Raw genomic sequence first — 25,410 nt, forward strand, 5'->3', positions numbered from 1 at the left:
TTATAAACGACTTGTGGGGTGTCTTCAGAGGAGAGGACTAAGTGCAAGTTTAATGAGAGGCCCTCTTCACGACCTCAATAAGATGCGGACTTCATTAGGCATTCTTCTGTGCAAAGGTGGGCACAGTTTTAAAAATAATGTTGAATATTTAATGGATCTCCTTAGACAGCACAAAAACACACTTATAAATAAATTTGCAAACATATACTGAAATCTTCCGATAAAATCAGTCTCTTGCTGTGTCAACCAGGACCTCAGGGTGAAAGTTATTGCACAGTGCTTCATTATAAAGACTTAGTATTCATTTTCCATCCCCAGCCACTTAATCTCTGCTCTAACTGCTGATTCATTACTTAATTATGGCATTTCCTTTATATGACTCCCCTTGTTTTTCTCTGATGCAGCTTTCTAACACTATTGGCAGAGTAGAAGTACTGCAGGTTTCACACACTGTCCACAGGATGATGTCTTAATGCTGATAGAAGCTAGCATGCTGTTCTGGACAGATAACCTGAGGCCCCTGCTGAGGACAGACACTGTGCAGGGAAAATTCACATATGTGCACTCTGCCCATTGTGGCTGTGATGCTATATTTATCCTTCTTAAAGAGGTATCTCACTTTTAATACTTGTCACACCCTTTTTAAATCAAATCATGAAGGCTCAGAAACACAGAGGCCCTCGTTTATCAAACTTCCATAGAAACCAGCGCAGATTTGGGTGTGGAAATAATCTTACAAGATCCACATTTGAGTTATGCAACGTACGTATCTGGCCAATCACAATGTTCAAATGAGTGGCTGTTTATAAACGTAGAGGCTATAAACGCCCCTTTATATTCACGGTTCAGCCGGCCTCACCCCCAGAGTTTATGAAATGGAGATACAGCAAATATGTCAGCTCCTTTTATTATGGCTTCAGTCTCCAGGTCAGAGAAGTAAAGGGAAATGTTGTTTTTAGCCCAAAAATGTGGCATTAAAGGGAATCAGAAGCACAGCATGTAGAAATAAATCACTGCACAGCACTGTTGGAAAAACCATGATTTATAACTTGTATATGACAATATTATAATTCTTTACATTCAGATTACAAAATGATAGATATTTTTACATTTGGGTTGTGAAAAACATGGTCAGCTCTTAAGGTGAGGACATAAAAGTGTGTTGTGGCGATTAAAAGAAGCAGCATGCGCTGGGGGAGGCCACCCAAAAACTGTCCCAGACTGAGAGGGGAGTGGCTGCAATACCTCAGGCTCAGGTATTATTATTAATGTAGGCTAATAGAAGTGCGAGATAAACTGTGTGCTCTGTGCAGATAAACTGATCTCTTCAGTGTATGAGACTTAAACAGAGATTAAAGAAAGCCTGAAATGTCCGGTAGCCAATGAAAAAATTAAAGAATTGTTGTATTTTGTATTTCTAATCTGAATAGATTTCTTGCCAAACATTATCAGTTGTTATTCTTACGCCTTAGAGCTCTGGATGTGTTCAAATGTCACACAGAGAAAACAAAAACTCAGGTTTTAGTGAGAAACCTTCTTTAACTAACCATATATAAAATCTATTTAAAATAGGATCTTGGTTAAAAACATGTTGTTTTATTTCTACTAAATAAGACAGATATTACTGTTAATATCACTTACATTATTGACGAAGAGTTTGGTCTTTAAGGAGTTTTCATATCAAAAATCAGTGATTTTTATCCCAAAAGTAAACCAACCACATTATTAGGTACACCTTTTCAATTGCTTGTTAACACAAATAGCTACTCATCCAATCACATGGTAGCAACTCGATGCACTTAGGCATGTAGATGTGGTAGAGACGGCATGCTGAATTTCAAACTGAGCATCAGAATGGGGAAGAAAGTTGTTGGTGCCAGACAGGTTGGTCTGAGTATCTCTAGCTGGGTTTCCATTCCATTCCAGTTTTTTTTTTTTCACAAAATTAAAGCAATATTTTGTACATTTTCATTAAGTACAATTGCGCTTATATGTGTTTCCATTGAAGCCTCGCAATACTCATAAATACTCATCTCACAAGGAAGCTGGATGCTTAAAACCTGTTGCATGTCGGTACAGTTATGATTACAGCCGTTGCCTTGACAGTTTTTAACAAAAGACGAAGGCAACAGATGATACTTAAGAGGCAAAGTCTGTATGTATGGCAAAAGCCACGTAAAAGGGTGTAAGTATGATGTTAAGAAAAGTCTCGTCTCCTCTTCTGTCCACATGTACTGCACTATGTTGTCTCAGAGTGAACTGGTCATGTGATACCGTACATTACGTCCTGTGATGTTTAATTCAGGTGTTTCCATTTCCAGTTTTTATTGTGTTATTTTACATTTTTTTGCATCTCTAGGGGTAATGGAAACACAGCTTTAGAAACCGCTGATCTACTGGGATTTTCATGCACAGCCATCTCTAGGGTTTACAGAGAATGGTCTGAAAAAGGGAAAATATCTAGTGAGTGGTAGTTTGGACAAAATGCCTTGTTGATATCAGAGGTCAGAGGAGAATGGGATGATAGAAAGGCAACAGTAACTTAAATAACCTCCCTTTAAAACTGAAGTATACCATTTCTGAACGCACATCACATTGAACCCTGAAGCAGATGGGCTACAGCAGCAGAAGACCACACCAAGTGCCACTCGTGTCAGCTAAGAACAGGAAACTGAGACTTCAGCTGCAACGTTCAGATGGTGGATTCAAAATTTGGCATAAACAACATGGAAGGGATATTTTCTTGGCACACTTCAGGCCCCTTAGTACCAACTGAGCACCGTTTAAATGCCACAGCCCACCTGAGTGTTGTTGCTGACCATGTCCATCCCTTTATGACCAGCTTGACATTAACTTTTTTGCTCAAGGGCCACCGTGGCTATTTGTTTTTGAACAGTTACTTGCCACTGAGCATTTCCACTGGCTACGATTGTGTTGATGGGAAACTATGTGTTAGCTGCCAAATTGGGTATGTCTGGTATGAGATGAAACAAATGCTCTGTTTCCTTCTTTAATGGACACTAAGTTTATACTGATATTGAAACATTGACTAATTAACTGTATTCAAAAAATCAGAAATGCAGCTGGTTTCATCTGATTCTCACTCAGACAAATATCCACCAGAGAATGCCTCAATGCCCTCCGTGAAGGACGCCGTTCTAGCAAGCCTGGAACTTCTGTGACTTTTTGGGGTCTTTACAGATTGAATCCACATTGTTAGATCCGATAATAAGCGTCTTTTCATCCAGTTTTGATCCATTTTAGATCACTTACTTTGGCTTTTTGCCCAGGGTATCGCCGTGTTGTTTGCTGCAATGCACTGTGGGAGTTGTAGTCGACCAGTTGCATCTCTACTCTACTCTAAAAGTGCATGGACATTTCTTTGTATATATGTAGATATTTTGAAAACAGTTCCAAAATGTTTATTTTTTCACTGTTTCATCCCCAAGAGATGGGAGAACAAGTCTGTGCAAAGCAAAAGGCTTAATCACAAATGTTTTCTGTTATAAATAAAAATCGCTGAGTTTCAAATTCCTATTTGTTTTCTATTACTTTAGAGTCCTCTTTACTTTTTAAATTTCAGTGACATTGCTGTATTAGATATATTCCTTAAGCCCAGGTTGTCCTGAACAAAAAAGATGGATAGCGCTTGACTGTGCACCACAGGGTTGATGTTTTATAAGCTTTATAAGACAAGAAGTCCAGACGAGACATGATGGTGAAAAAATAGTTTTGAGGTCTGAGGGTTAAATCGCAACATGGTCTGCTGTAATTTTCAAATTGCATAAGATGCAATATTTCTTTAACCTTAAATTTGTGCAAAACTTTGTTTTGCTGTAGAGATGTTATTCATTATAAATCATTCAAGTGTCATTTTTTAAGACTAGTCTAAAAAAAATCCTAATTTTTTGGTACAGTTTTCTGATCATGTAAATATAAGAGTGAAATAAAAATGATCAGCTCCTTCAAAACAACAGTTCATTTCCAATTTGCATTATGAATGAAAATCAACACAATGAGATTTTTTTTCAAAATTGTTCATCCCTTGTTTGATTTAATATTGTATTGGTTGTAACATAGAATGATCTATTGCTTGTGTTTGTTGGAAAATACATACGATGTGGAAGTTATGGAATAATCACATATAAAATCACAATATTGGGGAAAAATATCACAATTAGATTATTTTTCCCAGATCATTCAGCCCGAGTCTGAATCGGCATTTAGAGTAAGTCCACCACAACTCCTTTAAGTCTCATTTCACGTAAAAAAATCACACGGCTCAGTGGACAAGTCAAAAGTTATTTGAACCTTGTGATATCAAACATTTCCCTTTTTACTGCTCCCTCATTTGATTTCCAACCCATATTTTTTTTCATGGTGACGTTAATGCCATCATGGTTGATTTCCCTGCAGTTTCTGATTTTCTTTCAACATAAAAGCAGGTTTGTATCCAAGCAACTGCGGCACAAAAATACAAAATAAAACGAAACAGTTTTAAACGCAAAACAGTGGAATCTTAAAATGTTTCAAAACGGTGACATAACTTGTGGGTAACAACAAAAATTTTATTAGGTGGACAGCCCTATTAAGTTTTTGTTATTATGTCAAATGCACTTGTCAGATTTGCATTTAATGAAAATATCACATAATACAACCAACCAAGGATGCATTCAAGTCACCAGTTTCCATGGTCACTGTTTGAACTGAAACACTGATCCTTGTTCATTACTCTCCCAGGTTTAAACATCCACTTTTAAAGCAGAAATTTTTTGATGCCAGCTGGTTTGACAGACATGTTTGTCTCTGTGTAGTGAAAATAACACGTCATAAAGATGTGGATAATGGTAGACTTGGTTCATCAATTTGTCTGTAAAACCCTTAGCCATTGTTGTCTCTGCTGCTGCGCTGACTGTCACACCTCTTCCACCTCCACACTGCTCTACTCTACCAGACAGCATCTAACAGCCGTGGTGCGTCAGCTTTTGAGGACGTGCAAAGCTGAAGCAGGCATCCTAGATCTGTAGTTACAGCTAATATATCTCTGGCCCATGCCCTTATTATACACTAATATTCAATGGGAATGCTTTTCACATTCACATTTTGATATTGCAAGAAGACATTTCTTCTCCTCTGTTTCTCTCCATTGGTTTTCCTGTTATAAATATGCATGCACAACTGCTTTGACGTAGGATTTATTTCTGGGGGTTTGGAATATATACCCAAATTTCACTGCAAAAATAATTTGTTTGATTGCATTCAAGTGACTAACTGCCAATGCTTTCCACACACGTCAAGCACGCACAAGTTATTTTTTTTTTACTTCAAAGGCTGTGTTAATCTTTGTTTATCCTCGCTTGGATTGGCATACGCTTCATTTCCTTGAAAAAACGCTGAGATATTAAATGAGAACCAGCAAAAACAGGAGAGCAAAAGGAAATGCAGGGTCTGTTCCTGACAAGGTCTTTAGCTGCAGTAGGTGTCGACCTTGGCTGCTGCAGAAAAAAAAACGCTGCCACTGATGTGATACCCCGGCAACAGCTGCCTCAGGCTTCGCTCTCACCAGGGGGGGTTTCGGGGTCTCTTTGCACTGCCATGTCTTAACTGAGATGACATCTGCTCCAGCCAGACTCCCCGTGCATTTCCCCGAGTGTCAAAGAGTGTGCATGCCTTTAATGGTGAGTAAGAAGCAGACGGCCAGAAAGATCTGTGCCGTTACGGTGGACCAGTAGGACAGATGCCAAGCGGTTTTCCCACGGCTCCTCCTCCAGCTACCCTTTAGCTAGACTCTTCAATTATAAAAGGGCAGCTCTGGTTGGCTTTACGAAACATTAGCCATGAGTATTTCTAGTCATTTCAGTCTAATTGAGTTTGCCTTCATCAGTCAGAAAGCACTATTTCATTTTTTTAAAATCTATAATCTTCAAAACTAACTGAATGGCTTTTAAAGCTGAAGCAGCACAGTCTTGTTTTGTTACATCAGCTTGTTTCATTTGATTAGGTTACCATATTCACAGGCAATATGCATTAGGAGTTTTACCACCAAATGGATACAGGGAATGGCTTTAAGTACCTTGAGGAAATGGCTCTTGCTTCTGAGAGAAAATGCAGAGATGCTAAGGATGATGCCATTGTTACCGTGTGTCAATAATGTTTGAATCAGACACATGTGGCTCCCTTTGAGAGGCATCAGTCGAGCAGACGCTGTCATTATGCGACGCACCAACGCTAAAGCGGAGGCAGACATTGTGGGAGTACGCTGGTGTCACTCCGACAGAAGCGTACAGTCAGGCACGATGCCCGCTGATTGATAGCGGACCGCTGAGAGAGCTCGCCACGCTGATGCACGCCCCAGGGACATCTAATGATGGTCTGAACACAGCGTCGTCATCCATCAATCTGTGTCATCTAGCCTCTGATCTGGAGTTTATACACATTGCATCATCCTGATCCTCTCAAGCCCGGTCATGCAGGCACCCCAGGACTCTGTGATTCATGGGAGATCAGTGGTGAACCGTGCTGAGAAGGAGGGTTGACCTTGCCTTTGGAGGAATAAATCCTCATGATGAATACCTTAATGTGAATCACCTCCTTTTCCCTCCTTTTTTGCTCAGTTAAACATTTTTAATATTCAGAAAACACTCACTCAAGAGGAGGTTATTTCTGTAAATGCTCCTCAGGCTGGAGTGAGTCTACTCACAGTGGGCATCATCCTCTTTGGGTTGGACTGAGCAGTGTGGCTGTGGAGGAAATGCCATAATCCCCTTGACCATGAGGGGGAGCTCAAAGGCAAACCGTTCCTACAGGACCCAGGAAAGACCAACAGACAGTACAGGGAGAAAGGGATCTGTTTTTCTTTGAATCAGCCCAGTTCAAGAGGAGGCTCTCAATAAAAGGTTACACAAGAAGTCTGATTGCTATTGCTTTAAAGGACCCTGAAAGAAGGCTTGTCAGTTGTGTCTACCAGCCTGTGGGGGTACTTTCATTCAGTGCTTACAGACTAAACCTTCAGAGTGCTCTTTTGGTCTTAGTCATTGCATTTGATACAGAAAGGGATGTTAAAAAAAGGAAAAATGAGTGGCTATTTACCTTTCAAACACATAAAAATAAAGTCCATTTTCATTTCTTTCCCCATGTGCTTTGGTCTATGCTTTTTCATTTTTATTAAAAATGTTTTTCTCTGACTTTACTATGCCTTAAAAAGCTCATAAAACACCCACCCTGTGGTGAACAGCAAAGCTCTAAACATCCTTTTGTTCAGGTCAAACTAGGCCTTAAGAATATGTGTGCTGCAGCAATATCACTTGAATTTGAAAAAAGGTTTTGGGACAGTAAAGGTTAAAGAAAAACTCAGATTTTCATGTATTACACAGAGTAAACAATAATTACTAAGATATTTTTTGCACAAATTTGTTTTCCCACATCTTGGGGACAAAAGAGTAAAAATATAATCCGTCTGTGACTAAAAGTCTTCAAAATACTCACAAATTTACAAAAAAAAGTCCTTGCGCTTCTTTGTGTTAGCCTTATTTGTGCCATTATTCAAAACAGTTTCTGTCTGCTCTGACACTTTCATCACTTCACGGCCTCTCTGTGTCTGTTTCTCACATTATGATCATTCAGGCGCTCTTCTCCAGTTTCTAAGTGATTGCACAAGCGCTGTCTTCAAAGCATGATGTGAGGATGAAACAGCCTGCCATTGGCTGCCACAGCCCATATGATGTGTTTTGTCAACTCGAGATGGTGGCTAATGCTAAGGTAGCGGCAGAGATGGTTGAATATTGGACTGAATAATAAATAAAAAGACGTTCAATATGGGAGTTATTGGTGTGGATTTATTCTTTATAGACCCCCTGAAAGTCACTCAAGTTCCAGGCTCACTAGAAAAGCTTCTGTAAGGCCCCGTTCACACGGAAACAAAAACGGTATACTGCCGTTTCGTTTTGGAAAAGTTTTCCGTAAAGACGGAGTCGTTTCAGAAAATACCCACGTAAAAACGAAACCACCGAAAACGAATGAAAATGATGTAGTGCTTATGCCAAGCCAGTAAGTGGCGCTGTAACCCTGCCCTGGAAATGCACCAAAAGACAGAAGAAGAGTACGGAGCATGCATATAAAGGTTACATGAACACAAACATGTAATCAGCCATTATTGTTTTGGCTGGACCCGCGCAGGCGCGTTAAGAGAGCTACAGGGTGTAGCGTAGCGTGTGACGTAATCGTTTCAAGAAATATGTGGATATGCATCCACACGGAGACGAAACGGCAGTCGTATGCAGATTTATGCACTCTGGGACCCGGTTTCAAAAAGTATCGTTTACAGTCACCCGAAACGCCGTTTCCGTGTGGATGAAACGCCGATCCGACAAAATCTTTTGCGTATACACCTGAATTCGTTTCCGTGTGAACGGGGCCTAAGAGCTAGGATAGTTGCATTACAACAGCAAAAACAGTTATTAATGTTTGTATACAACAATGCCAGTCTCAGAGGGTTTAGCTTAGGCTAAGAAGTTACCATGCTAACAGGTTTCTTACCTCATTTCAGTGGCCTGTTGATTGTCACTGAGTTATTATTATTTATTAAAAAAACACCTTGTTTATCAAGACTTAAAAAAATAGTTGTTTGAACTTAAAAAACTGGCGTTTTGGCTGCCTTATTATTTGAAGTTGACAGAACTTGAGATATAGTTTAATCTCTGTTAAAAACAAAAACAAAACCAAAAAGTGTCATTGGTCCAGCTGACTTTCCATCAAAATCTGAACTAACCACTGAACAGCACAGTGAAAAAGTATTCCCCCTTCCTAACTGTTTATTTCTTTGCATATTTGTAACAGTTAAATGTTTAAGTTTACCAAACAAATTTTATTATCGGACGAAGATAACCCAAGTAAATAAAAAAGGCAGTTTTTAAATGATGACTTCATTTTTGAGGGATAAAAAAGCCATCTAAACCTGTGTGAAAAAAAACAAGTGAGTTTTATTCCACTAGCCACACCCGGACCTGATTACTGTTGAATCAAGAAATCCCTTGAAAAGAACCTGTCTGACACAAGGTTATCATAGTTATCTCAAACCAACTAAATAACTAAAACTAAAATTCAAAAATCATTTTAGTTAACTGAAACTAAATAAAAACTAAGCATTACAAAAAAAAACGAACACTGACCAAAACTGTATCGTGTGCTTACAAAACTAAAAAGAAAAAAAAAATTAAAAATGGAGACAAAATATCCTTAGTTTTAGTTTTTGACACAACCAGACTGACTGGCACCTACACACAAGTCTGGGGAATGTAAAATTGCCTGATCTGATTGGTTAAGACTTTACATAGTGGTAGTTTTATGTCTTGAGTTGTATTCAAACATCATTAAGTCAATAAATAAGTGAAGAGTAGCCTGTTTTAATACGTTTTTAAAAATGTATGATGCTCACTCAGCTCCAACATCTATCTGTAAAAAACTAAAACTAACACTAAAACCATTAAAAACTAAACTGAAATCGAACACAGAAAGTGAAAGCAAAATAAAAATTAAAACTAATGAAAAATTGAAAACTATTGTAACCTTGGTCTGACAAAGCAAAGGAAGTATGGTCTAGACCTGCCCTCTTTGTAAACTGTCATGAGATGGTTTTGGCTGTCATTAGTGATATGCTAATAAGGATTGCTTGATTAAAGCCCAAAACTCTGTTTTCCCTGTCCACACAAACATCCATTCATCTATTTTCTACACCGTTCATCCCTTTCAGGATTGCATGAGGGCTGAACCCTAGAGGCCAGGTACACCCTAAACTGGTCGGCAGTCAGTCACAAAACTTACATACAGAGACACACAACCAGGCGCTCACACATACAGCCAATATTAGAGCCACCAGTTAACATAAGGAACATGTCTTTGGTATGTGTGAGGAAGCTGGAGTACCCAGAGAGAGCCCATGCATGCATGGGGAGATGTGCAAACTCTGCACAGAGAAGAACCTTCATGCTGTGAGGCAACAGTGCTAACCTCTAAGCTACTGTGCAGCCCCACACTGTACACTGAGATTGTAAAATTCTTCAGCCTGGAAGGAGTTTTCAAAAGTGTGACCATAAATGACATTTGACAAAAAGACAAAATGCAAAGGAAAATCTATTTTCAAAGATACATGCATACGTGTGGTCAAGGCCTTAGAAGGGTTTTTAGACACTGGTTTCATATGAAAATGGAAATGATGCTTTATGCTCTTGATATCTTTGTAATTGCACAAATAGGAGCCTAACCTATATCTTTACTTTAGTTCATACATTTAGAAGAATATGACACCAGCATGACCAGCAAAGCACTCCCTAAAATCTAATGATCAAAAGATACATGGACTTTTATAATGTGAGGAGCATGAAAGGACACAGGCTTTGAATCTAGACCAGCCACTCTAAAGAGTTCATCTTAACCCCATCACAATCAAATCCTTTCCCAAATGAGGCGTTCGGGTTGAAAGGACAGAGACGATTCTTAAGAGTAATCAATGGCCGAGATCGCTGAGGATCACCAGTGGAACAAGTTGTGATGAGTCAGTTAAAGAAATCAATCCCCTGTGATTGATTCCCTGATTGCGTCATATAGAGTCTTCCTCTGGCATCAGGCATGGCTGAGCTTTGATTACTGGATGACTCACCTGCTTGCCGACCCCGAACCATTGACTCTTCGGCTCTCCTAGTGAGATGATGGATTAAGAATAAGCAGTTAGCAATTCAGCTGCTTTTAGACTGTCTTAAGCAGTTGTCTTGCTTCAATTTCAGGGGTTTTAGCATGTTTTTAATGGATTCTAAGGATACTTATGAGAACGCTTGGAAGTAATAGAAGAAATCTAATTGACTTTACTTTGGAGAGCCTGTCAAAAGGCTTGTTCTCCACAACTACTTGTTCTTTTTAAGCACGTTTTACTGCTTAGTAGTTATTTACTTTTACTTTACTACTTCCCACTAGAGTTGTACTTAAAAAGGAATTTTAATGCTTTTCCACTCCACAGTGTTTATGACCCCCAACTTGCTGTGTATTATTGTCCATGAAATGGCTTTTCTTTTGTTTGTCTCTTAACTCTCTCGATTCATTGCTCGCACTCACCATCCCTTCGTTTTGCTGCTGCAGCGATTCACTGCTCCGTCCTGTGACAATGACTCTTTCCCCGTTTCTCCCTCCCTATACGTCCGTCTCAATCCTTCTCTTTCATTGTCTGTTTACCTCTCTCCATCGCCCATGCAGCATCACTCTTTCTCCTCTGCCAAGCAGCTATTCTGTCTTCCCTGCCTCGCTCTCACTCATCCTCTCACTGGCAATAACAGCTTATCTTCTCTCCCTTCCTCTCCCCCCATCCTCTGTATCTTTTCAGGGTACATCGGATCCTCAGTGCGTCGTCTGGGACTATGGCAACCCGTAAGTTATTCTAAATGGTTCTGACACTCTTGCGTGAGCGTGTACAGTGAAGCAATGCTTGTGTCGATGTTTATCTCATGTGTGCTTGTGCCCGGTCAGATTCATTTTATTAATGAAGCGCAAACAGTCTAATGAAGTTCCCAGTGTTGGTGTTAATTAAATTAGTCAATGAGAACAAACAGCATTCTCTTAGTGTTGCAAATTCAAAAGGCTCATCACTCAGATTGCCTTCGAGCAGCAGGTTTCCCTTTGGATTACTTCTCTTTAGCGCCACTCACACCAGTAAAGGTTTCATTTTAGAGTCTGGATCCCACCCTGGAGATTTGGTTCAACCTCACACTCCAGTTTCATCCCACCAGTGGCCTAAAGCCTTACTTTAATGAGCCCTCTCTCGTTCATCTATGTAGGCCACTGACTCTTTGACATTGCATTATGACCATCCAATGAACTACATAATCTAAACTAGCACGACTGATCAGGCTGTTTTAACCATTAACCCACATAATGATTAGCTTGTGTCAATAACAAATGCAAACTCGTTCAGAGCCATTAAAGCAGCATGTGGGTCCAGGTCATGGTCGATTTGCGCCATCACCATCCACGTCTTTGAATGACCCATATGTTAACTCTGTATGGGTGGCCCATATCCTCTTTGAATTGCAGTAAAACTAAACAGATGCAGCCCCTTCCCCTTTAAAGTACATTACATTTCTTTACATTTAAAGACAGCTCATATTTTTCTGCATTGTACTTGTTTCCCTTACATTTGCACTGGCTGTGTCATGACCATAAACGTAGGGTAATTCACTTAATTACAGAGCTTAATAGTGTGGTTCTAGAGGTAAAAGGCCTCTTTCATTTCATTTATAGAAGATCTGACTATTAGGCATGATTTCAAAACCACTCAAGGTAGAAAATGGCTCAGCCCCATAACTAGCTTTGACCCCTACCCCTTGATTTTGAAGGCAGGGGGAAGTAGTGAAATCTACTCCTACCCCTCAAAGGGAACAACCCTTTAAGATCCTGACACATCATCAGTAGTTGTTGCCAGCATTTATGTAAAAAGATGCAACATCAATAAGTTGCAGATGGGGCAGGAAGTGATTTCTCTATAGAGAAGCACTATCAAAATGCCAAAGTTGTGTGCTGTCTGTAGCTCTGCCCACCATTCAAATTGCCGCAAAAAACTACAACAGTTTGAGCTACATCTGAGTTCCAAAAGTAGTGACACATTCAGGCAAAGCCTGCAGGAACAGAGTTTGACAGTGCTCACATATGTGCTTTCTACTGAATGGTCTGGTTTGGTTCAGTACCAAGTCATAGTTTGGTGCAGAAAACTCTGATCTTGCTCGTCTCCCACAGCCCATGTTTGCCCAGCCTCACTCCTTGCGATGGGAAATCAGCCAATTTAGAGATAATGGCTTAGCTCAGTAATAAGCAGTGTTGGGTAGCGTTGCTTTTGAAACTTGCTTGTTAGATTACTGTGTTACATACTAGGAAAAGTCTTCTGTTTCAGTACTGTGGTTACCTACACATAAAGCTAACTTGTTGGAGTACTTTTGTGTTACTAAATATAAAACCCATTTAACCTCTTGATCCACTTGTCAGTTGTTAAAATGACATTTAATGAAAGCATGCTGCCTTTAAATGTGTCACCCTACTGTTATTGTACATCCTTATTTATAACCCATAATCTGTAATTCTGCAGTCTGGGAACAGGATGCTGTTTTTGTCCCTTTCATCCAAAAATCCAACACAATGAGGATAATTCCACAGTGTAATGCTTTCCTCTTTGCCATCTTAGTAGCTCAGTAAGCTAGCAGTGCAGCACAGCTGTGTTTAGCTTCCCCTGGCACGCAGCTACATGCCAACATGCTAACAGGAAAGTAGTTTTTTGTAGTTTTGAAGCAAAAAGATATTGGGAATTTTTCTTTTAGTTACAGATTACTAAACAAAAAAAGTAATCTAAGTACTCTATCAGATAACTTTGTAACACGTTAACCCCAACACTGGTAATAAGAGTCAGTCTTTTGGCCTCCTCACAACTCTTCGTTTAGATCCAATTTGGCTGGAAAAAAGTATGGAAGGGAAGAAAGGGAACTGGCGCCAACAGCTGTTGTTCAGGTAAAAGAGTCGGCCTGTTGAAAAGACTAGTTGCGAACTGCACATTCTAACCCGCTTGCTTACCCCACACAGTTAATGACAAACTGAGGTAGAAAAGCTGTTAAAGAGGCACAGTTAGCCTCTTAGCTCAGTACAAGACACTTGTCTTAATCTGGCTAGATAATAAATAGGAGGTCTGTGATACCAACTGCATCCATGCCAGATGATGTAAATCTGTGGGGGAAAAAATCACGTTATTTTTAATGTGTAGGTATCATAAATATATAAATTCTGTAATGTTTTTATATTAAAAAATGGTTTATTGTCACAAAGTATCAGAGCCCACGTTTTCAATCGCAATTGGGAACTACAGCTGTTGGTGACAGGTGCACATACAATATACACAATGTTAAAAACAACACTATATTCCCAAACTACTAGATATTACAGCGTTGTTATTAACACCATGAAGACTACAGTGAAGACCAGTGTGAAAAGAAGGCCTGTGTAGGGTCTTTGAAAATGCTATAATTTTCCATGACATGAGGGAACTGCAATGGATTATAGGATGTAGCCCAGAAAACAGTGATGTCCATAATCTTCTATCTTTGCCTTATTCCGTTACAGTCCTGTTTCAATACCAAATCAAACAGTCATGAATATTGTGGAAGCTGGTTGGCTCAGTTCCAGGATGAAAAAATATATTGATATAAGGATTTTCTGAAATGTCAACGGATGATTTGAATTGGGGATATTTACTTCCTGAACCAGTGCTGCTGAAAAATTTGACAGTCATTGCTGATCTCTATTCAGGAGCCACTCGAGACAGGTTGAAAATAGATGGAGATAAGGGGAAGAATTTATGATGTAATAAAGTACAAACACTGACAAGTATGACAGCGGGACAACAACGTATTCTGCCTAAATAAATTCTAAAAAATTAAGAGGGTAGAGGAGCAGTCAGTCAAACAAAGTGGTTCATCTTAAGGTCATCAAGCAAGGCAGTATGCTTATAAATACCTCCATAAAGAAGTTGGTAGATGATTGTGGCTAAAACATACCAACGTGCCTTTTAAACCCTTTTCCACCATTTACTCTTTGGCCCATGAGAGACGAGTACCAGTATGTTTTGAGCACCAGGTGGAAACAACACTGACTCACCAGTCAGAGGGGCAAATGAGTCAACTTAACAAAAATGACTCAACTAATTCACCAACTGAAACGCTATTATCAAACAGACAAAAAGATTGAAGAAAATAATGGAAATGTGCTCTTTTTGTTTAACCCTCAAAAAAATTTCCTGCAAATGTATTATACTTGAAGATGGCAGGGAATGAGAAATCAGGATTTGGATTTTTAAAGTTTAACAAAAAGTCAAGACCAGCACTGAAAAAAATAAATTATAAGTGTGCATATGTCACCCAAGTTCTCTGCAGCAACTTTGTAAAATGTCACGACTTTTTCTGGAGTGTGATAAAGAGAGGCTAACCAGTTTGTGGTCTTTCCAACTCTTTGAAGCCCTGGTGACTGCTGTCCTTAGCCAATCAGAGAAGAGCTCTTTGATTGGCTGAATCGCTCCTCAACAAAAAAAAAAAAAAAAAGAGTGTTACATCAATTCCTCAAACACATAACTAAATCACAACATTTTGACCAGAGATCTTCTTCTTTGTTCTTTCATTTTGAAAAGTGGGGGCACACGTACATATTTTTTAAATTTGTATGGGGATTGATTATTTGCAAACTTGTGATCTTGAATGTCCGTTGGAGGGCCAGGAAGTAGAGGACAGCCGTTAGGAATGAATGGGAACATGTGAAAATGTGTACATTATAGCTCTAAATGGGCCTGTACACCGCAATTATAATCAGAACTGATTTTTTTTTCTACGTTTACCAGGCGTGGAGGTGATCAATATCACCAACAATGGGAAATGGCTCTTGAATGTGAGCCACACTAACTAGATCCTGTTTTTATTATTTTTCTTTCCTACATCCTTTGCTATTGTTAAATCCACATTTAAAAAGCCAAATTGGTACCAAATGAAGAGCCTTCTAGGAGCCAGTTCCACCTTTTAGGAGCTCAGTTCAGTTCTACTGAGCTTGGCCAAATGATTTGGATCTCTTAAAAGAGGCAGAATTGCTGTCACAAGATGAGACTAGGTGGACATCAGCTGAGAAAACGCGGGTAAGATCAGAATTTCATTAGCTCATCAGGGTAGAAACTATATTGAACTAAACTGGACCACTCTGTGGAAGCAGATAGCATTGTGTGACACCACTCATCCAGGCTTTAGACTGAGGCTTTCTTAATTGGTGCCAGCTGCCATTTGTCTTTGAGTTTTTTATTCCTGAATGTATCAGTACTTACAGGGCATGAAAGTAGCACTTTGAAGGCCTGGCAAAGTCTTAAACTGCTCTAAATTTGGCCTTTTGGTTGTGTTCCCTGTCCCCAACTGGGAATTCTCACTGCTGTATGATGTAATCTGCGAAGACCCTATAGGCTGATAAGTGTTGAGGGTATGCATGTGGCATCATAGGCACAGCATGATGCTGCCACCACCCTGCTTCACAGTAGGGATGGTGTGTTTGTGATGTGCAGTGTTAGGTGTCTGCCAAACATAGCGCCTTGCCTGGTTGCAAAAAGCTTCATTTTGGTCTCAATAGAAAAAGAAACTTTCTTCCATTTGACCATGGAGTCTCCCACATGCTTTTTGGTGAACTCTAGTCAAAATTTAATGAGTTTTCTTCATCAGTGGCTTTCTCTTTGCCACTCTCCCATAAAGCTTTGACTGGTAAAGGACCCAGGCAACAGTTGTTGTCTGCAGAGTCTCTCCCATCTCAGCTGCTGAAGCTTGTAACTCCTTGTGAGTAGTCATAGGTGTCTTGGCCGCCTCTCACTAGTCTCTTTCTTGCACTATCACTCAGTTTGTGGGGACGGCCTGATCGAGGCAGGTTTGCATATGTGCCAGTGCCTTCCATATCTTGATGATGGATTTAACTGAACTCTGGGGGATGTTGAGTGCCTTGGATTTATTTTGTATCCAACCCCTTACTTATACTTCTTAATAACCTTTTTTCTGAGTTGCTTGGAATTTTCTTTTGACTTTTTGGTGTAGCAATGAATACTGCTTAACCATTGACTGCACCTTCCAGCAGACACAGGTGTCTTTATACTACAATCACTGAAAACAGATTTACTGCACTAAGGTGATCCCATTTCACAAATTTTAAGACTGGTCATTACTTTGTAAACCCTTTATTGATTTTATAAATCAATAAAATGGTTAAACCTCCAGGGGGGTGAGTATTGTTTATAGGCAATGGTCAGTGTTGCAAAGGTGGAGCTATGCAGCTATGTTAATGTTTAAGTTAGAGTGCAACAGACACAGTGAGGAGTTGTAAACAGGAAATCTGTTTTTCCAGTGTGCATTCATGTTACATATAAAATCTGTTATGACCATGAGGTGCTGATATGTTTGCTGGCTGGAAGAGTCTGTTATGTGAGTGGATGGGGGAGGGCCTGGGCAATTTTTCATGATGGCAGGTGTTGTCAGAGATTCAGAACGAGCCAAGGTGAAACACATCTATTAAAAATCATCCTCATGTATCAACATAGTAATATAAAAGCAATGATAATCACTATTCAGAATATTTCATACAGGGCTGTCAGTGTTAATGTCTTTATTGCAATGAGATTAAGGCCCAAAAATGATTGCTTTGATTTATAGAAACCACATTAACTGTGTATTATTTTGCAAGAGCAGGTTAAGCTCAGTTGGTAGAGCAGGCACCCGTTTACAGATACATCTAAAAAAAAAATGTCAGGTCAGTCTATGTCACTGCTGGGGTGTTATGAAGCCCATTTACTCAGAGATTACCTATGGGGTTCAGGTCAGACCAGTTGGCTGAGCACTCAAACACAGTAATACCATGGTCAGGAGACCAGTTTTTGGTAGTTCTGGCTTCACTGTGGGCTGGTGCCAAGTCCTGCTGGAAAAGGAAACCATTATCCCTATAAAGCCTCTCACCAGATGGAAGCATGAAGGTCTCTAAAACTTCTGGTAGATGGCTGACTCTGGATGCGATAAAGCACAGTGGACCAACAGCAGCAGATGACATGTCACCTCAAACCATCACTGACTGAAAACGCTGAACTTCAAGCACCTTGGATTCTTCCTTCAGAGTCTGGGACCTTGATTTCCAAATGAAATGCCAAATTTACTTCCATCTGTGAACAGAACTTAGGACCACTGAGTAACTGTCCAGTTCCTTTTCTCCTTAGCCCAAGTGAGACACCTTTGGTTGAGGATTGGCTGGATGCTATTAAGGCAACACCTATAGCCAAATTCCTTGATATTTCCTGGACCCATCTGTGTGTGTTGGCTCTTGATCCACTGACTCCAGCCTCAGTCCACTCCTTGTGAAGCTCCCCTAAGTTCTTGAATCTGCTTTGTTTGACAACCTTCTGAAGGCTGAGCTCATCCCCGTTGCTTTTGCTCCTTTTCTTACCACATTTTTCTTCCAGTCAACTTTCATGAATATGCTTTGATACAGTCTCTGAGAACAGCCTGGCCTTTCAGCAGTGACCTCCTGTGGCTTACCCTGCTTGTGAAGGGTGTCAATGATTTTTCTTCTGGACATTTGTCAAGTCAGTCTTCCCTATGATTGTGGTTGTGTGTACAGAACCAGAGTGCCAATGGGTAAAATTAACCCAAGGCTGTTCTTTAATTGTATCTTACTTGATGTGTACACAGTTTTAAAGACTGTCGGTATTTGACTTTTCCTAAACGTTTGTTTTATAGCACCTGGTGTCATAAAAAAATCTTTGCCTAAACCCAAATTTTGTTAATGGGCATTTATACGTAGAATTACCATGCCGGTCAAATTTACCCCATAAGAAAGCCTTGATTTTCCCACTGTATTATTTCACACTAGCAATAAATAGATGGCATAATGTACATACCTTCACTCAATTACACCAGTGCCTAATCAGAAGTTGATAGATCGGCCTTCAACATGGATGCAACAGGGAAAAAGACATTTACCATTGTTAATGTCTAAAGGTAATCTCAGTGCTTTTGATAAAGAAGATCCGGTGATGAGGAAGTTTCAGGATTAGCAATCAGTCCAAAGATGATTTTCTATGTGACAGACCCTCATCCAACAGTGATTTAGTTTGCTATCTGTGGTTAATAAACTGTTCAGTGTCAGTGGTTAACTAACAGTCCTTAATCAGTGCTATTTATGAAAATCAAGGCATTTTAATGAGAGGTAAATTTGACCCGTTGGCTGTTTTAGGTACATAGAGATCCACGGCAATTTTAGTGTTAATCTCAAGCAGCTTCTGAAATGGATTGATGATTTGAGTTTGATTAAAACGATTAAGCCCAAATTGCATTATTTCTAATTTGAACATCCCTGCATGATCGGCGTTATTTTCTAAAATTTGGAATAATCATAGACTCGTCCTCTATTTAGTTATAATTGACCTTTTTTGTTCCGAAATATAAAGTAACAAGTTCTATATTTTAGTTACAAACTTATCAGAAATAGTCAGAAATTGATCTTGCAACTCTTAAAGAAGAGTTCCAAAAAACACTTAAACTTTTTGTACTTTAATTGGATAAGAAAAAAGACTGTGCTGCTTTCTCTTTGCAAACAAAGAAACATTTATTGACTGGTATTAGACAAATATTAGGAACTGAGAGGCTCAATACAAACATTGCCTGACATTTTCAGTGGGGCATGTCAGAAACGGGAGTCAAACGATCTCTGCAAACATCCGCCTACAGTTAAATTTCCTAATTTGACAGTTTGAACTTTGCACAGTGCTTTTACATGACATTTTTACATCAAGAAGGAACTTTTAACTTATTATTTGTCATCAAACACCAATTTCAAGAGACGACTTTGATGGTTTAATCTCACACAATGGACGTAGCAGTGATAAGAACTGACATTGCTATGGGGGTTATAAGACTAAGCCTCTTTCCTTTGGTGACAATAAGATAGCTGACAGAAAAAGTCTGGTCATTTTTCCCCCGTTAATCATTTTATTCCATTCAGCACTACAGGAGTACTCTCTAGTGACCAAAGCAAGAGGATAACACATTGTAACTTATCAAACCTCCCCTCTCCATCAAGGTAGGAGAGGAACAAAGCTCAGCAAAGTCAATTAACTAGCCGGCAGATTACAGCTGCAAACAAATTAAATTCGCAGACATGGTGAGGGCAGGGAGCCAAACGGAATATAAAGTGGCAAGACGGCAGCGATGTCTATCTACAAAACATAGTCAAAGTGGGAGGGATGTGGGAAACATCCAAATGTGTTTACTAGGGATTAGGTGATCTGTTTGCACATAAACACACAACCTGGGACTAAGGTGATTTAAGGCAAATCCAAGAATGTCGTCTTCTTGTAGCGACAAACACATGGAAAGAAAACAGATGAGGCTGTCTTAACCACACAGAAGCATCACAGAGAGGAAATTTGTTTATTTTTTGACGCTGTCAGCTCAAGGATATGCTCTTCATGTTCTTCGTGGGTTGTTTACACTGTTAGATTTGACCTCTTCTGTTTAAACAGCCTTAAGTCATTAGAACATGATGTTTGGTTGCACAGATGCTGCTCGGAGGAGGTGTCAGCCAGCTAAGCTCAGCCAAATGCTCCGCTTCAATTAAAATAAGCTTGGAATAAGATGCAAAATCTGTGTGGATTAATCATTGATACATGGTTGAAATTAACTGCATGCATACAAGGACAGGAAAGGATACCTGCATATGAGATCCAACAGCAAGCATGCATATCCACACTGGCTGTGCAGTTTTGCATCCCAATCCTCCGTTTTGCACATTTTAACTCAAGCTGGTCAGCCAGCGTGCAGCCGATACGGCCCCCGGAACATGTTGTACAAAGCAGCCATTTGTTTGCTGGAGGATATCACCTCTCTCAACCTGGCTGTCTCTGTGACTGAGCCCTGGGCTTTGAGGTTGAGCAGGAGGCGGGCGAGAGGTGGAGAACGTATAGATAGCAAGGCAGAGGGGAGGCAAACACGGCAGCAGCTGAAGCAGACAGCAGGAGAGAGAAGTTCAGCTCAGATACGGAAGAAAAAACTGCAAATTTATGTCCTGTATATGAAAATACCCAGGCTATATTTAGAGCGCAGATGCAGCTACAGTTGAGCAAAGATGCTATACTGTAATTGCTATAATGCACACATGTGCAATGTACATTTACATGGAGATTAGGGATCACAGAGAGGCTCAAATCTCTAAAGCTTACTGTCACAATGGTCTGTGCACATGTTTTTTCTAGTGATTCCAGTCTCCCATTTGCGCGCTCTCTCAGCTGGCTAAGTTGGCCAACAGTTTGTGGCACTCACAGTTTATCTCAGTATTTATGTGTGAGTGTTTATTTATTTATTTTGCCCCTAACAGGCCCATATGTCGGCACCATCTGCCCACCCAAATCGCCGTGCTCGCCATCCCTCCCGTCTTCCCCCTGTGCGCCTGTCTCCTAAACCCACTCTCATTCATTTTTGGCTTGCTCGGCTTGACTAGATACTGTTATGTTAAGCTTGGAAAAACGAAGAGATTTAGAGAAAATGTACTATTATGACTAGATTTGGACCTTAAATTGAGATATCCATGTTTCTACACTTGCTTTGGTCACTTTTTTCCTGCTAGCTCTCTTCCTTTCATGGAAAGTAACAGTGTTCATGGTTGCTGACCTTGCCTCTGGCATCTCCGTGATTTGACCCTCGCTCTGCCTCAGCATGGGAAATCTGTGCCGAACCCCTGCTGACATGCCCACATCCGCTGTACAGTGAAGCACTTATCTTATGTCTAGTGCATTATAGATTACTGTGGCTCTGTTAGGTTGTATGTGTGCCACTCCCAAAAGTGCTAAACTGATTTTATAGCTGCTGAACAAACTGCCTTTCTACTTCCATGCATAGAATATTCATTGCACAGCTTCAGTGTTCATATGTAAGAAGCATAAAAGCGACATGCCGTTGTGCAAATGCATCATAGGCGTGCAACAGAGCAATCTCATTTTAAAGCATGCTTGAAACCTGACCCAGTAGTTACAGAGAAATGTAATATACACTATAGATGGATGCATGGTAAGCTCATGGAGGGTTGAGGGTCACTTAATCCCATTTCTAATCCCCAGTGGTCCTCAGCCTGATCGGGGATCAGTGGTAAAAGACCCAGGCACCCCGCCCCAGCTGCCCCCCTCCTCCTCCTCCGCCCATCACTGCCACAGAGTAATAATGGCCTGGTGTGCAGAGAAGTCGCTCTAACATCCTCAATCTGACACGGTAGATTGAAGCTTGCTTTGGGCTCAGACTGATCTGGCAGCGCTATCAGCTCCAGCACTGGCAGGTCTCAACCTCAAATGAAGTGAAAAGTCAAAGGCACAGTCCGCACGCTGCCAAAAAACTAGCTGGACACAAATCTGGCCAAAATGTAATCACATTTATTTCGCAAAAAGGCATAGCGGCAAGTTCTGACCTCAGCCAAGTGTATTTCATTCTCATATTGGCAGAGCTACATGCCATCTATTACTCTCTTATGCAGCAAACAAGCAAGTTAATGGATGAAGACAATAAAATACTCTCATCAATACTTATTTAAAGCCCGACTTCCAAAGTTTGTGCCCTTGCTTCAGAACATTTGCAATCTCGGAAGACTTGATTTGTGTATAAATGAGTAGTCTGACTCTGATTGACAGTTTCTTAACAAAAACAGAAATATAAATTCTAGTACAGATTAGGAGAAAATTATTAGCCCTCCTATGAAAAGTTCATGTCTTTTAAAAGTATTTCCCAAGTGCTTTTAAATAGGGCAAGGAATTTTTAACAGCTTTCTCAAATACCCTAGTTTTATTTTACTTTGCACATTAAAAAAATATTTAAAAAAAACACAAAACTGCCAGGGTCAAAAGTATTAGTGCTCCAGATGCTCCCAGTCAGTTGTGTCTCCTTTTTGCTGGATAACAGTTTGCAGCCATTTTTTTTACGTTTTCAACAAGTCTCAGACACGTCTCCTGAGGAATCCCGGCCAGTTCTTCTTTGGAAAATCTCCCCAGCTCCCCCATATTTGTTGGTCTTCTGGCATGGACTTTCATCTTCAGCTCACCCCACAGAGCTTCAATGGGATTCAAGTCAGGGCTTTGGTGAGGCCAGTTGGTAACGTTCACTTTTGTCTTCTGGGGGTAGTTCTTCTAACCTTGCAAAGCACATGGATTCGCTGGTTTCCATCTTTCTCACTGGCAAATCCATCTTGCAAAGCTCCCATTGGCATTGTGTGGGCCCGGTTAGAAAGTGACAGAACCAATCAGCATCAAGAGGCAGAACCTTCAGGTGTGGCAGAGTCGTGATCAAATTAGGCTGGTGCAAATATGGCTGAAGACATTAGTGTGGATGCTGCTAAAGTGTACGTTTTATCAGAACTTGACGACATTTCTTCGTTAAAAGAAGAACAAACAACAGCATTGAGTTGTTTTCTTTTCAAAAGCAACAAAAGTCATGTACTGCCATGTCTACAGTCGCCGAGGTTTGCATTATGCAGCTCTCTATGGAGTTTAGTCATTGGTAGCGGCGCACCTTGGTTTGGGGCTACAACGTCACGTGTTTTGTTGCTCTGATTGGCCCGTAAAAATGTGACAGACAGAGCGTTCATCAAATCAGCCTCTGAGTTTTTTTGCAAAGCCTCTGCCCTTTCCCGAATGCCATCTATGGAAGGTTTTCCAGATGGATGTGTGAAACAAATGCATCTGGCGTGTCAGGTTATAGTTCTTCACCAGGAGTAACCAATGTTTTGGGTCGTTGTGTTGGAGGACTGCTCAGAGCTGCTCAGATTTTCTTTCAAACTCTTCCCAAATCTTTCTTTATTCATATTTTCTTCCACCTTTACGAGATTTCCAGTTCCAGATGCACCATAGCATCCCCACAACATACTCTACTGCCATGTTTCACTGTGGGGACGGTGCTCTTTGGGTTATAGTAGTCACTACTTTCTCCAAACACAAGCAACGTCTCTAAGGCCTAAGAGCTCTAGTTTGGTCTTATCTGACCAAAGGACATGCTTCCAGTATGCACAATCTTTCTCCAGGACCTGAGCATACTTCGTTCTGCAGAAGGGTTTTTCTTGGTCCATTCCTGTGCAGGGCTCTTGTGACTGCCATCTTTGAGACTACAATTCCAGACTTGGCTAAGTCCTTCTCTAGTGTATTGGCAGTTGTTCTGGGCTCTTTAGACACATCTCTCACTAGTTTTCTTTCCAGAGTCGTTGGAATCTTCCTCTTCCTACCTCTGCCAGGCTTGTTCTGGACTTTGTGGCTCTCTGAATTCCTCAATGACACTTCTCACTCCAGCTCTTGATATTTGGAAAAGCTGTGATAACTTTGTATTTGTCTCCCAAACAATTATTTTTCTCAAGTTAAAACCGATTTCTTTTGTTTTCGCCATGATGCTTTCTCCAGTAACAGCACAAACCCTTACTGAAGTTTTATACTGTGTAAATTGAAAGATAACCCTCAGTTTAAACTGGATTTTACAAGTTTTGAGTATTCCAAAGTTAAAACACATCATTGAACAATAGTGGTTTGTGCTATGGTTCAACTTAAAGGCCAGTTCTAAAGGGGGCTAATAATTTAATAACTCTCTCGTTTTGTTTTTTTGTGAAGTAATTTATTTCTGTGTGCAAAATAAAAGCATTTAAAAAAGCAACCCTTGCTCTATTTGACAGCAAATGGGGAAAAATGTTAAAAGAATGATGTTTTATGGGGTGCTAATAATGTCCTCCTCCTAATTTACATCCCCCATAATGCTTCATAGCCAATAGCCAAGTCTGTGCTACATATCCTGCTAGCTACGGCTCATGTAGCATTCAGCTGCAGATATGTGACACATGGAAACAGGGCCTGTAAGGATTTAATGGTATAAATACATTTTGGCGCCCCCTGTGGACAAAATTAACCCCCATACGTGTTTGCTTATTTGTATTTCAGATGTGCAAGTAGTGTTCTGTAACAAAAATGTCATTCTGCTGTTTTAACAGTCGAGTGCACCATTCTCTGCCAGGAAATTTTTAACACAACTTTGTATCTGCAGTTTGCTTTAATCACTTCATCTAACACCTACTCTACATTAGTGGTTTCAGGCATTAGAGAGAAAGATTTAGAAATATTCTGCCTTCATGATGATGGGCTCTTGTGCCTTTGAAGCTCCAAACATTGGCATTGATTTCAGTTTGTTTCCAGCTGAAAACTCCTCACTGAAGTTTAAAGAAATATTTATGACAAGGATCTCACCCTGTCTGATGACGCATTTCATATAAAAGCAATGAAAGCTGGAGTAAAGTCGCATATACCCACAGAGAGACAAACAGGGACAATACAAAATAGACTAAACTTTTTTTTTTTTTTTTTTTTTGTTAAACTCCACACACTGGTTTTGTTTCATTTTCAGTCCTGTTCTCTTAGGCCTGAACTGATGTCAACTCAGGTGACTCACTTGAGCCATTATTTCTTGTCAGTGCTCATAAATAACCCTAATTCATTAAATAATGTGCATTATTATGTGCATAATGCTCCAGGTAGTCTGTGAGGGCCCGTCAGTGTTTAATTGAATGGGCTAATTTGCATGTGAATTCATAAACTTCCTGGTTATGAGTCTACAGCAAAATAAAAGTGAGAGTAAGTCTTTGAACTTTGGCCTGTCAGGTGACCTGAAGCTTCTCTGTCATTGGTTTGTCTCCTATCTCCGGTGCTTTCATCGGTAGCAGTTTTTTTTTTTCTTTTTTTTTTCCCTCTAATATCAGTGGAAAACTAACACTGTCTGTCATGTCAATTTTGGGGGGGATTGGCTAGATTCCATGTCTGTCATCAGG

General features: G+C 40.1%; 1 protein-coding gene across 1 annotated transcript in view; it reads left to right on the forward strand.

The window, feature by feature from the left end:
- adgrb2 (adhesion G protein-coupled receptor B2) overlaps nucleotides 1-25,410 on the forward strand; it is a 344,844-nt gene that overhangs the window by 177,845 nt on the left and 141,589 nt on the right. The window contains exon 15 of the mRNA XM_041809355.1: nucleotides 11,369-11,412. Coding sequence (XP_041665289.1) covers nucleotides 11,369-11,412 — 44 coding nt within the window. The remainder of the gene's footprint in view (nucleotides 1-11,368; nucleotides 11,413-25,410) is intronic.

Source organism: Cheilinus undulatus, linkage group 16, assembly GCF_018320785.1.
Source record: "Cheilinus undulatus linkage group 16, ASM1832078v1, whole genome shotgun sequence".
In the NCBI taxonomy this organism is placed as follows: domain Eukaryota; kingdom Metazoa; phylum Chordata; class Actinopteri; order Labriformes; family Labridae; genus Cheilinus; species Cheilinus undulatus.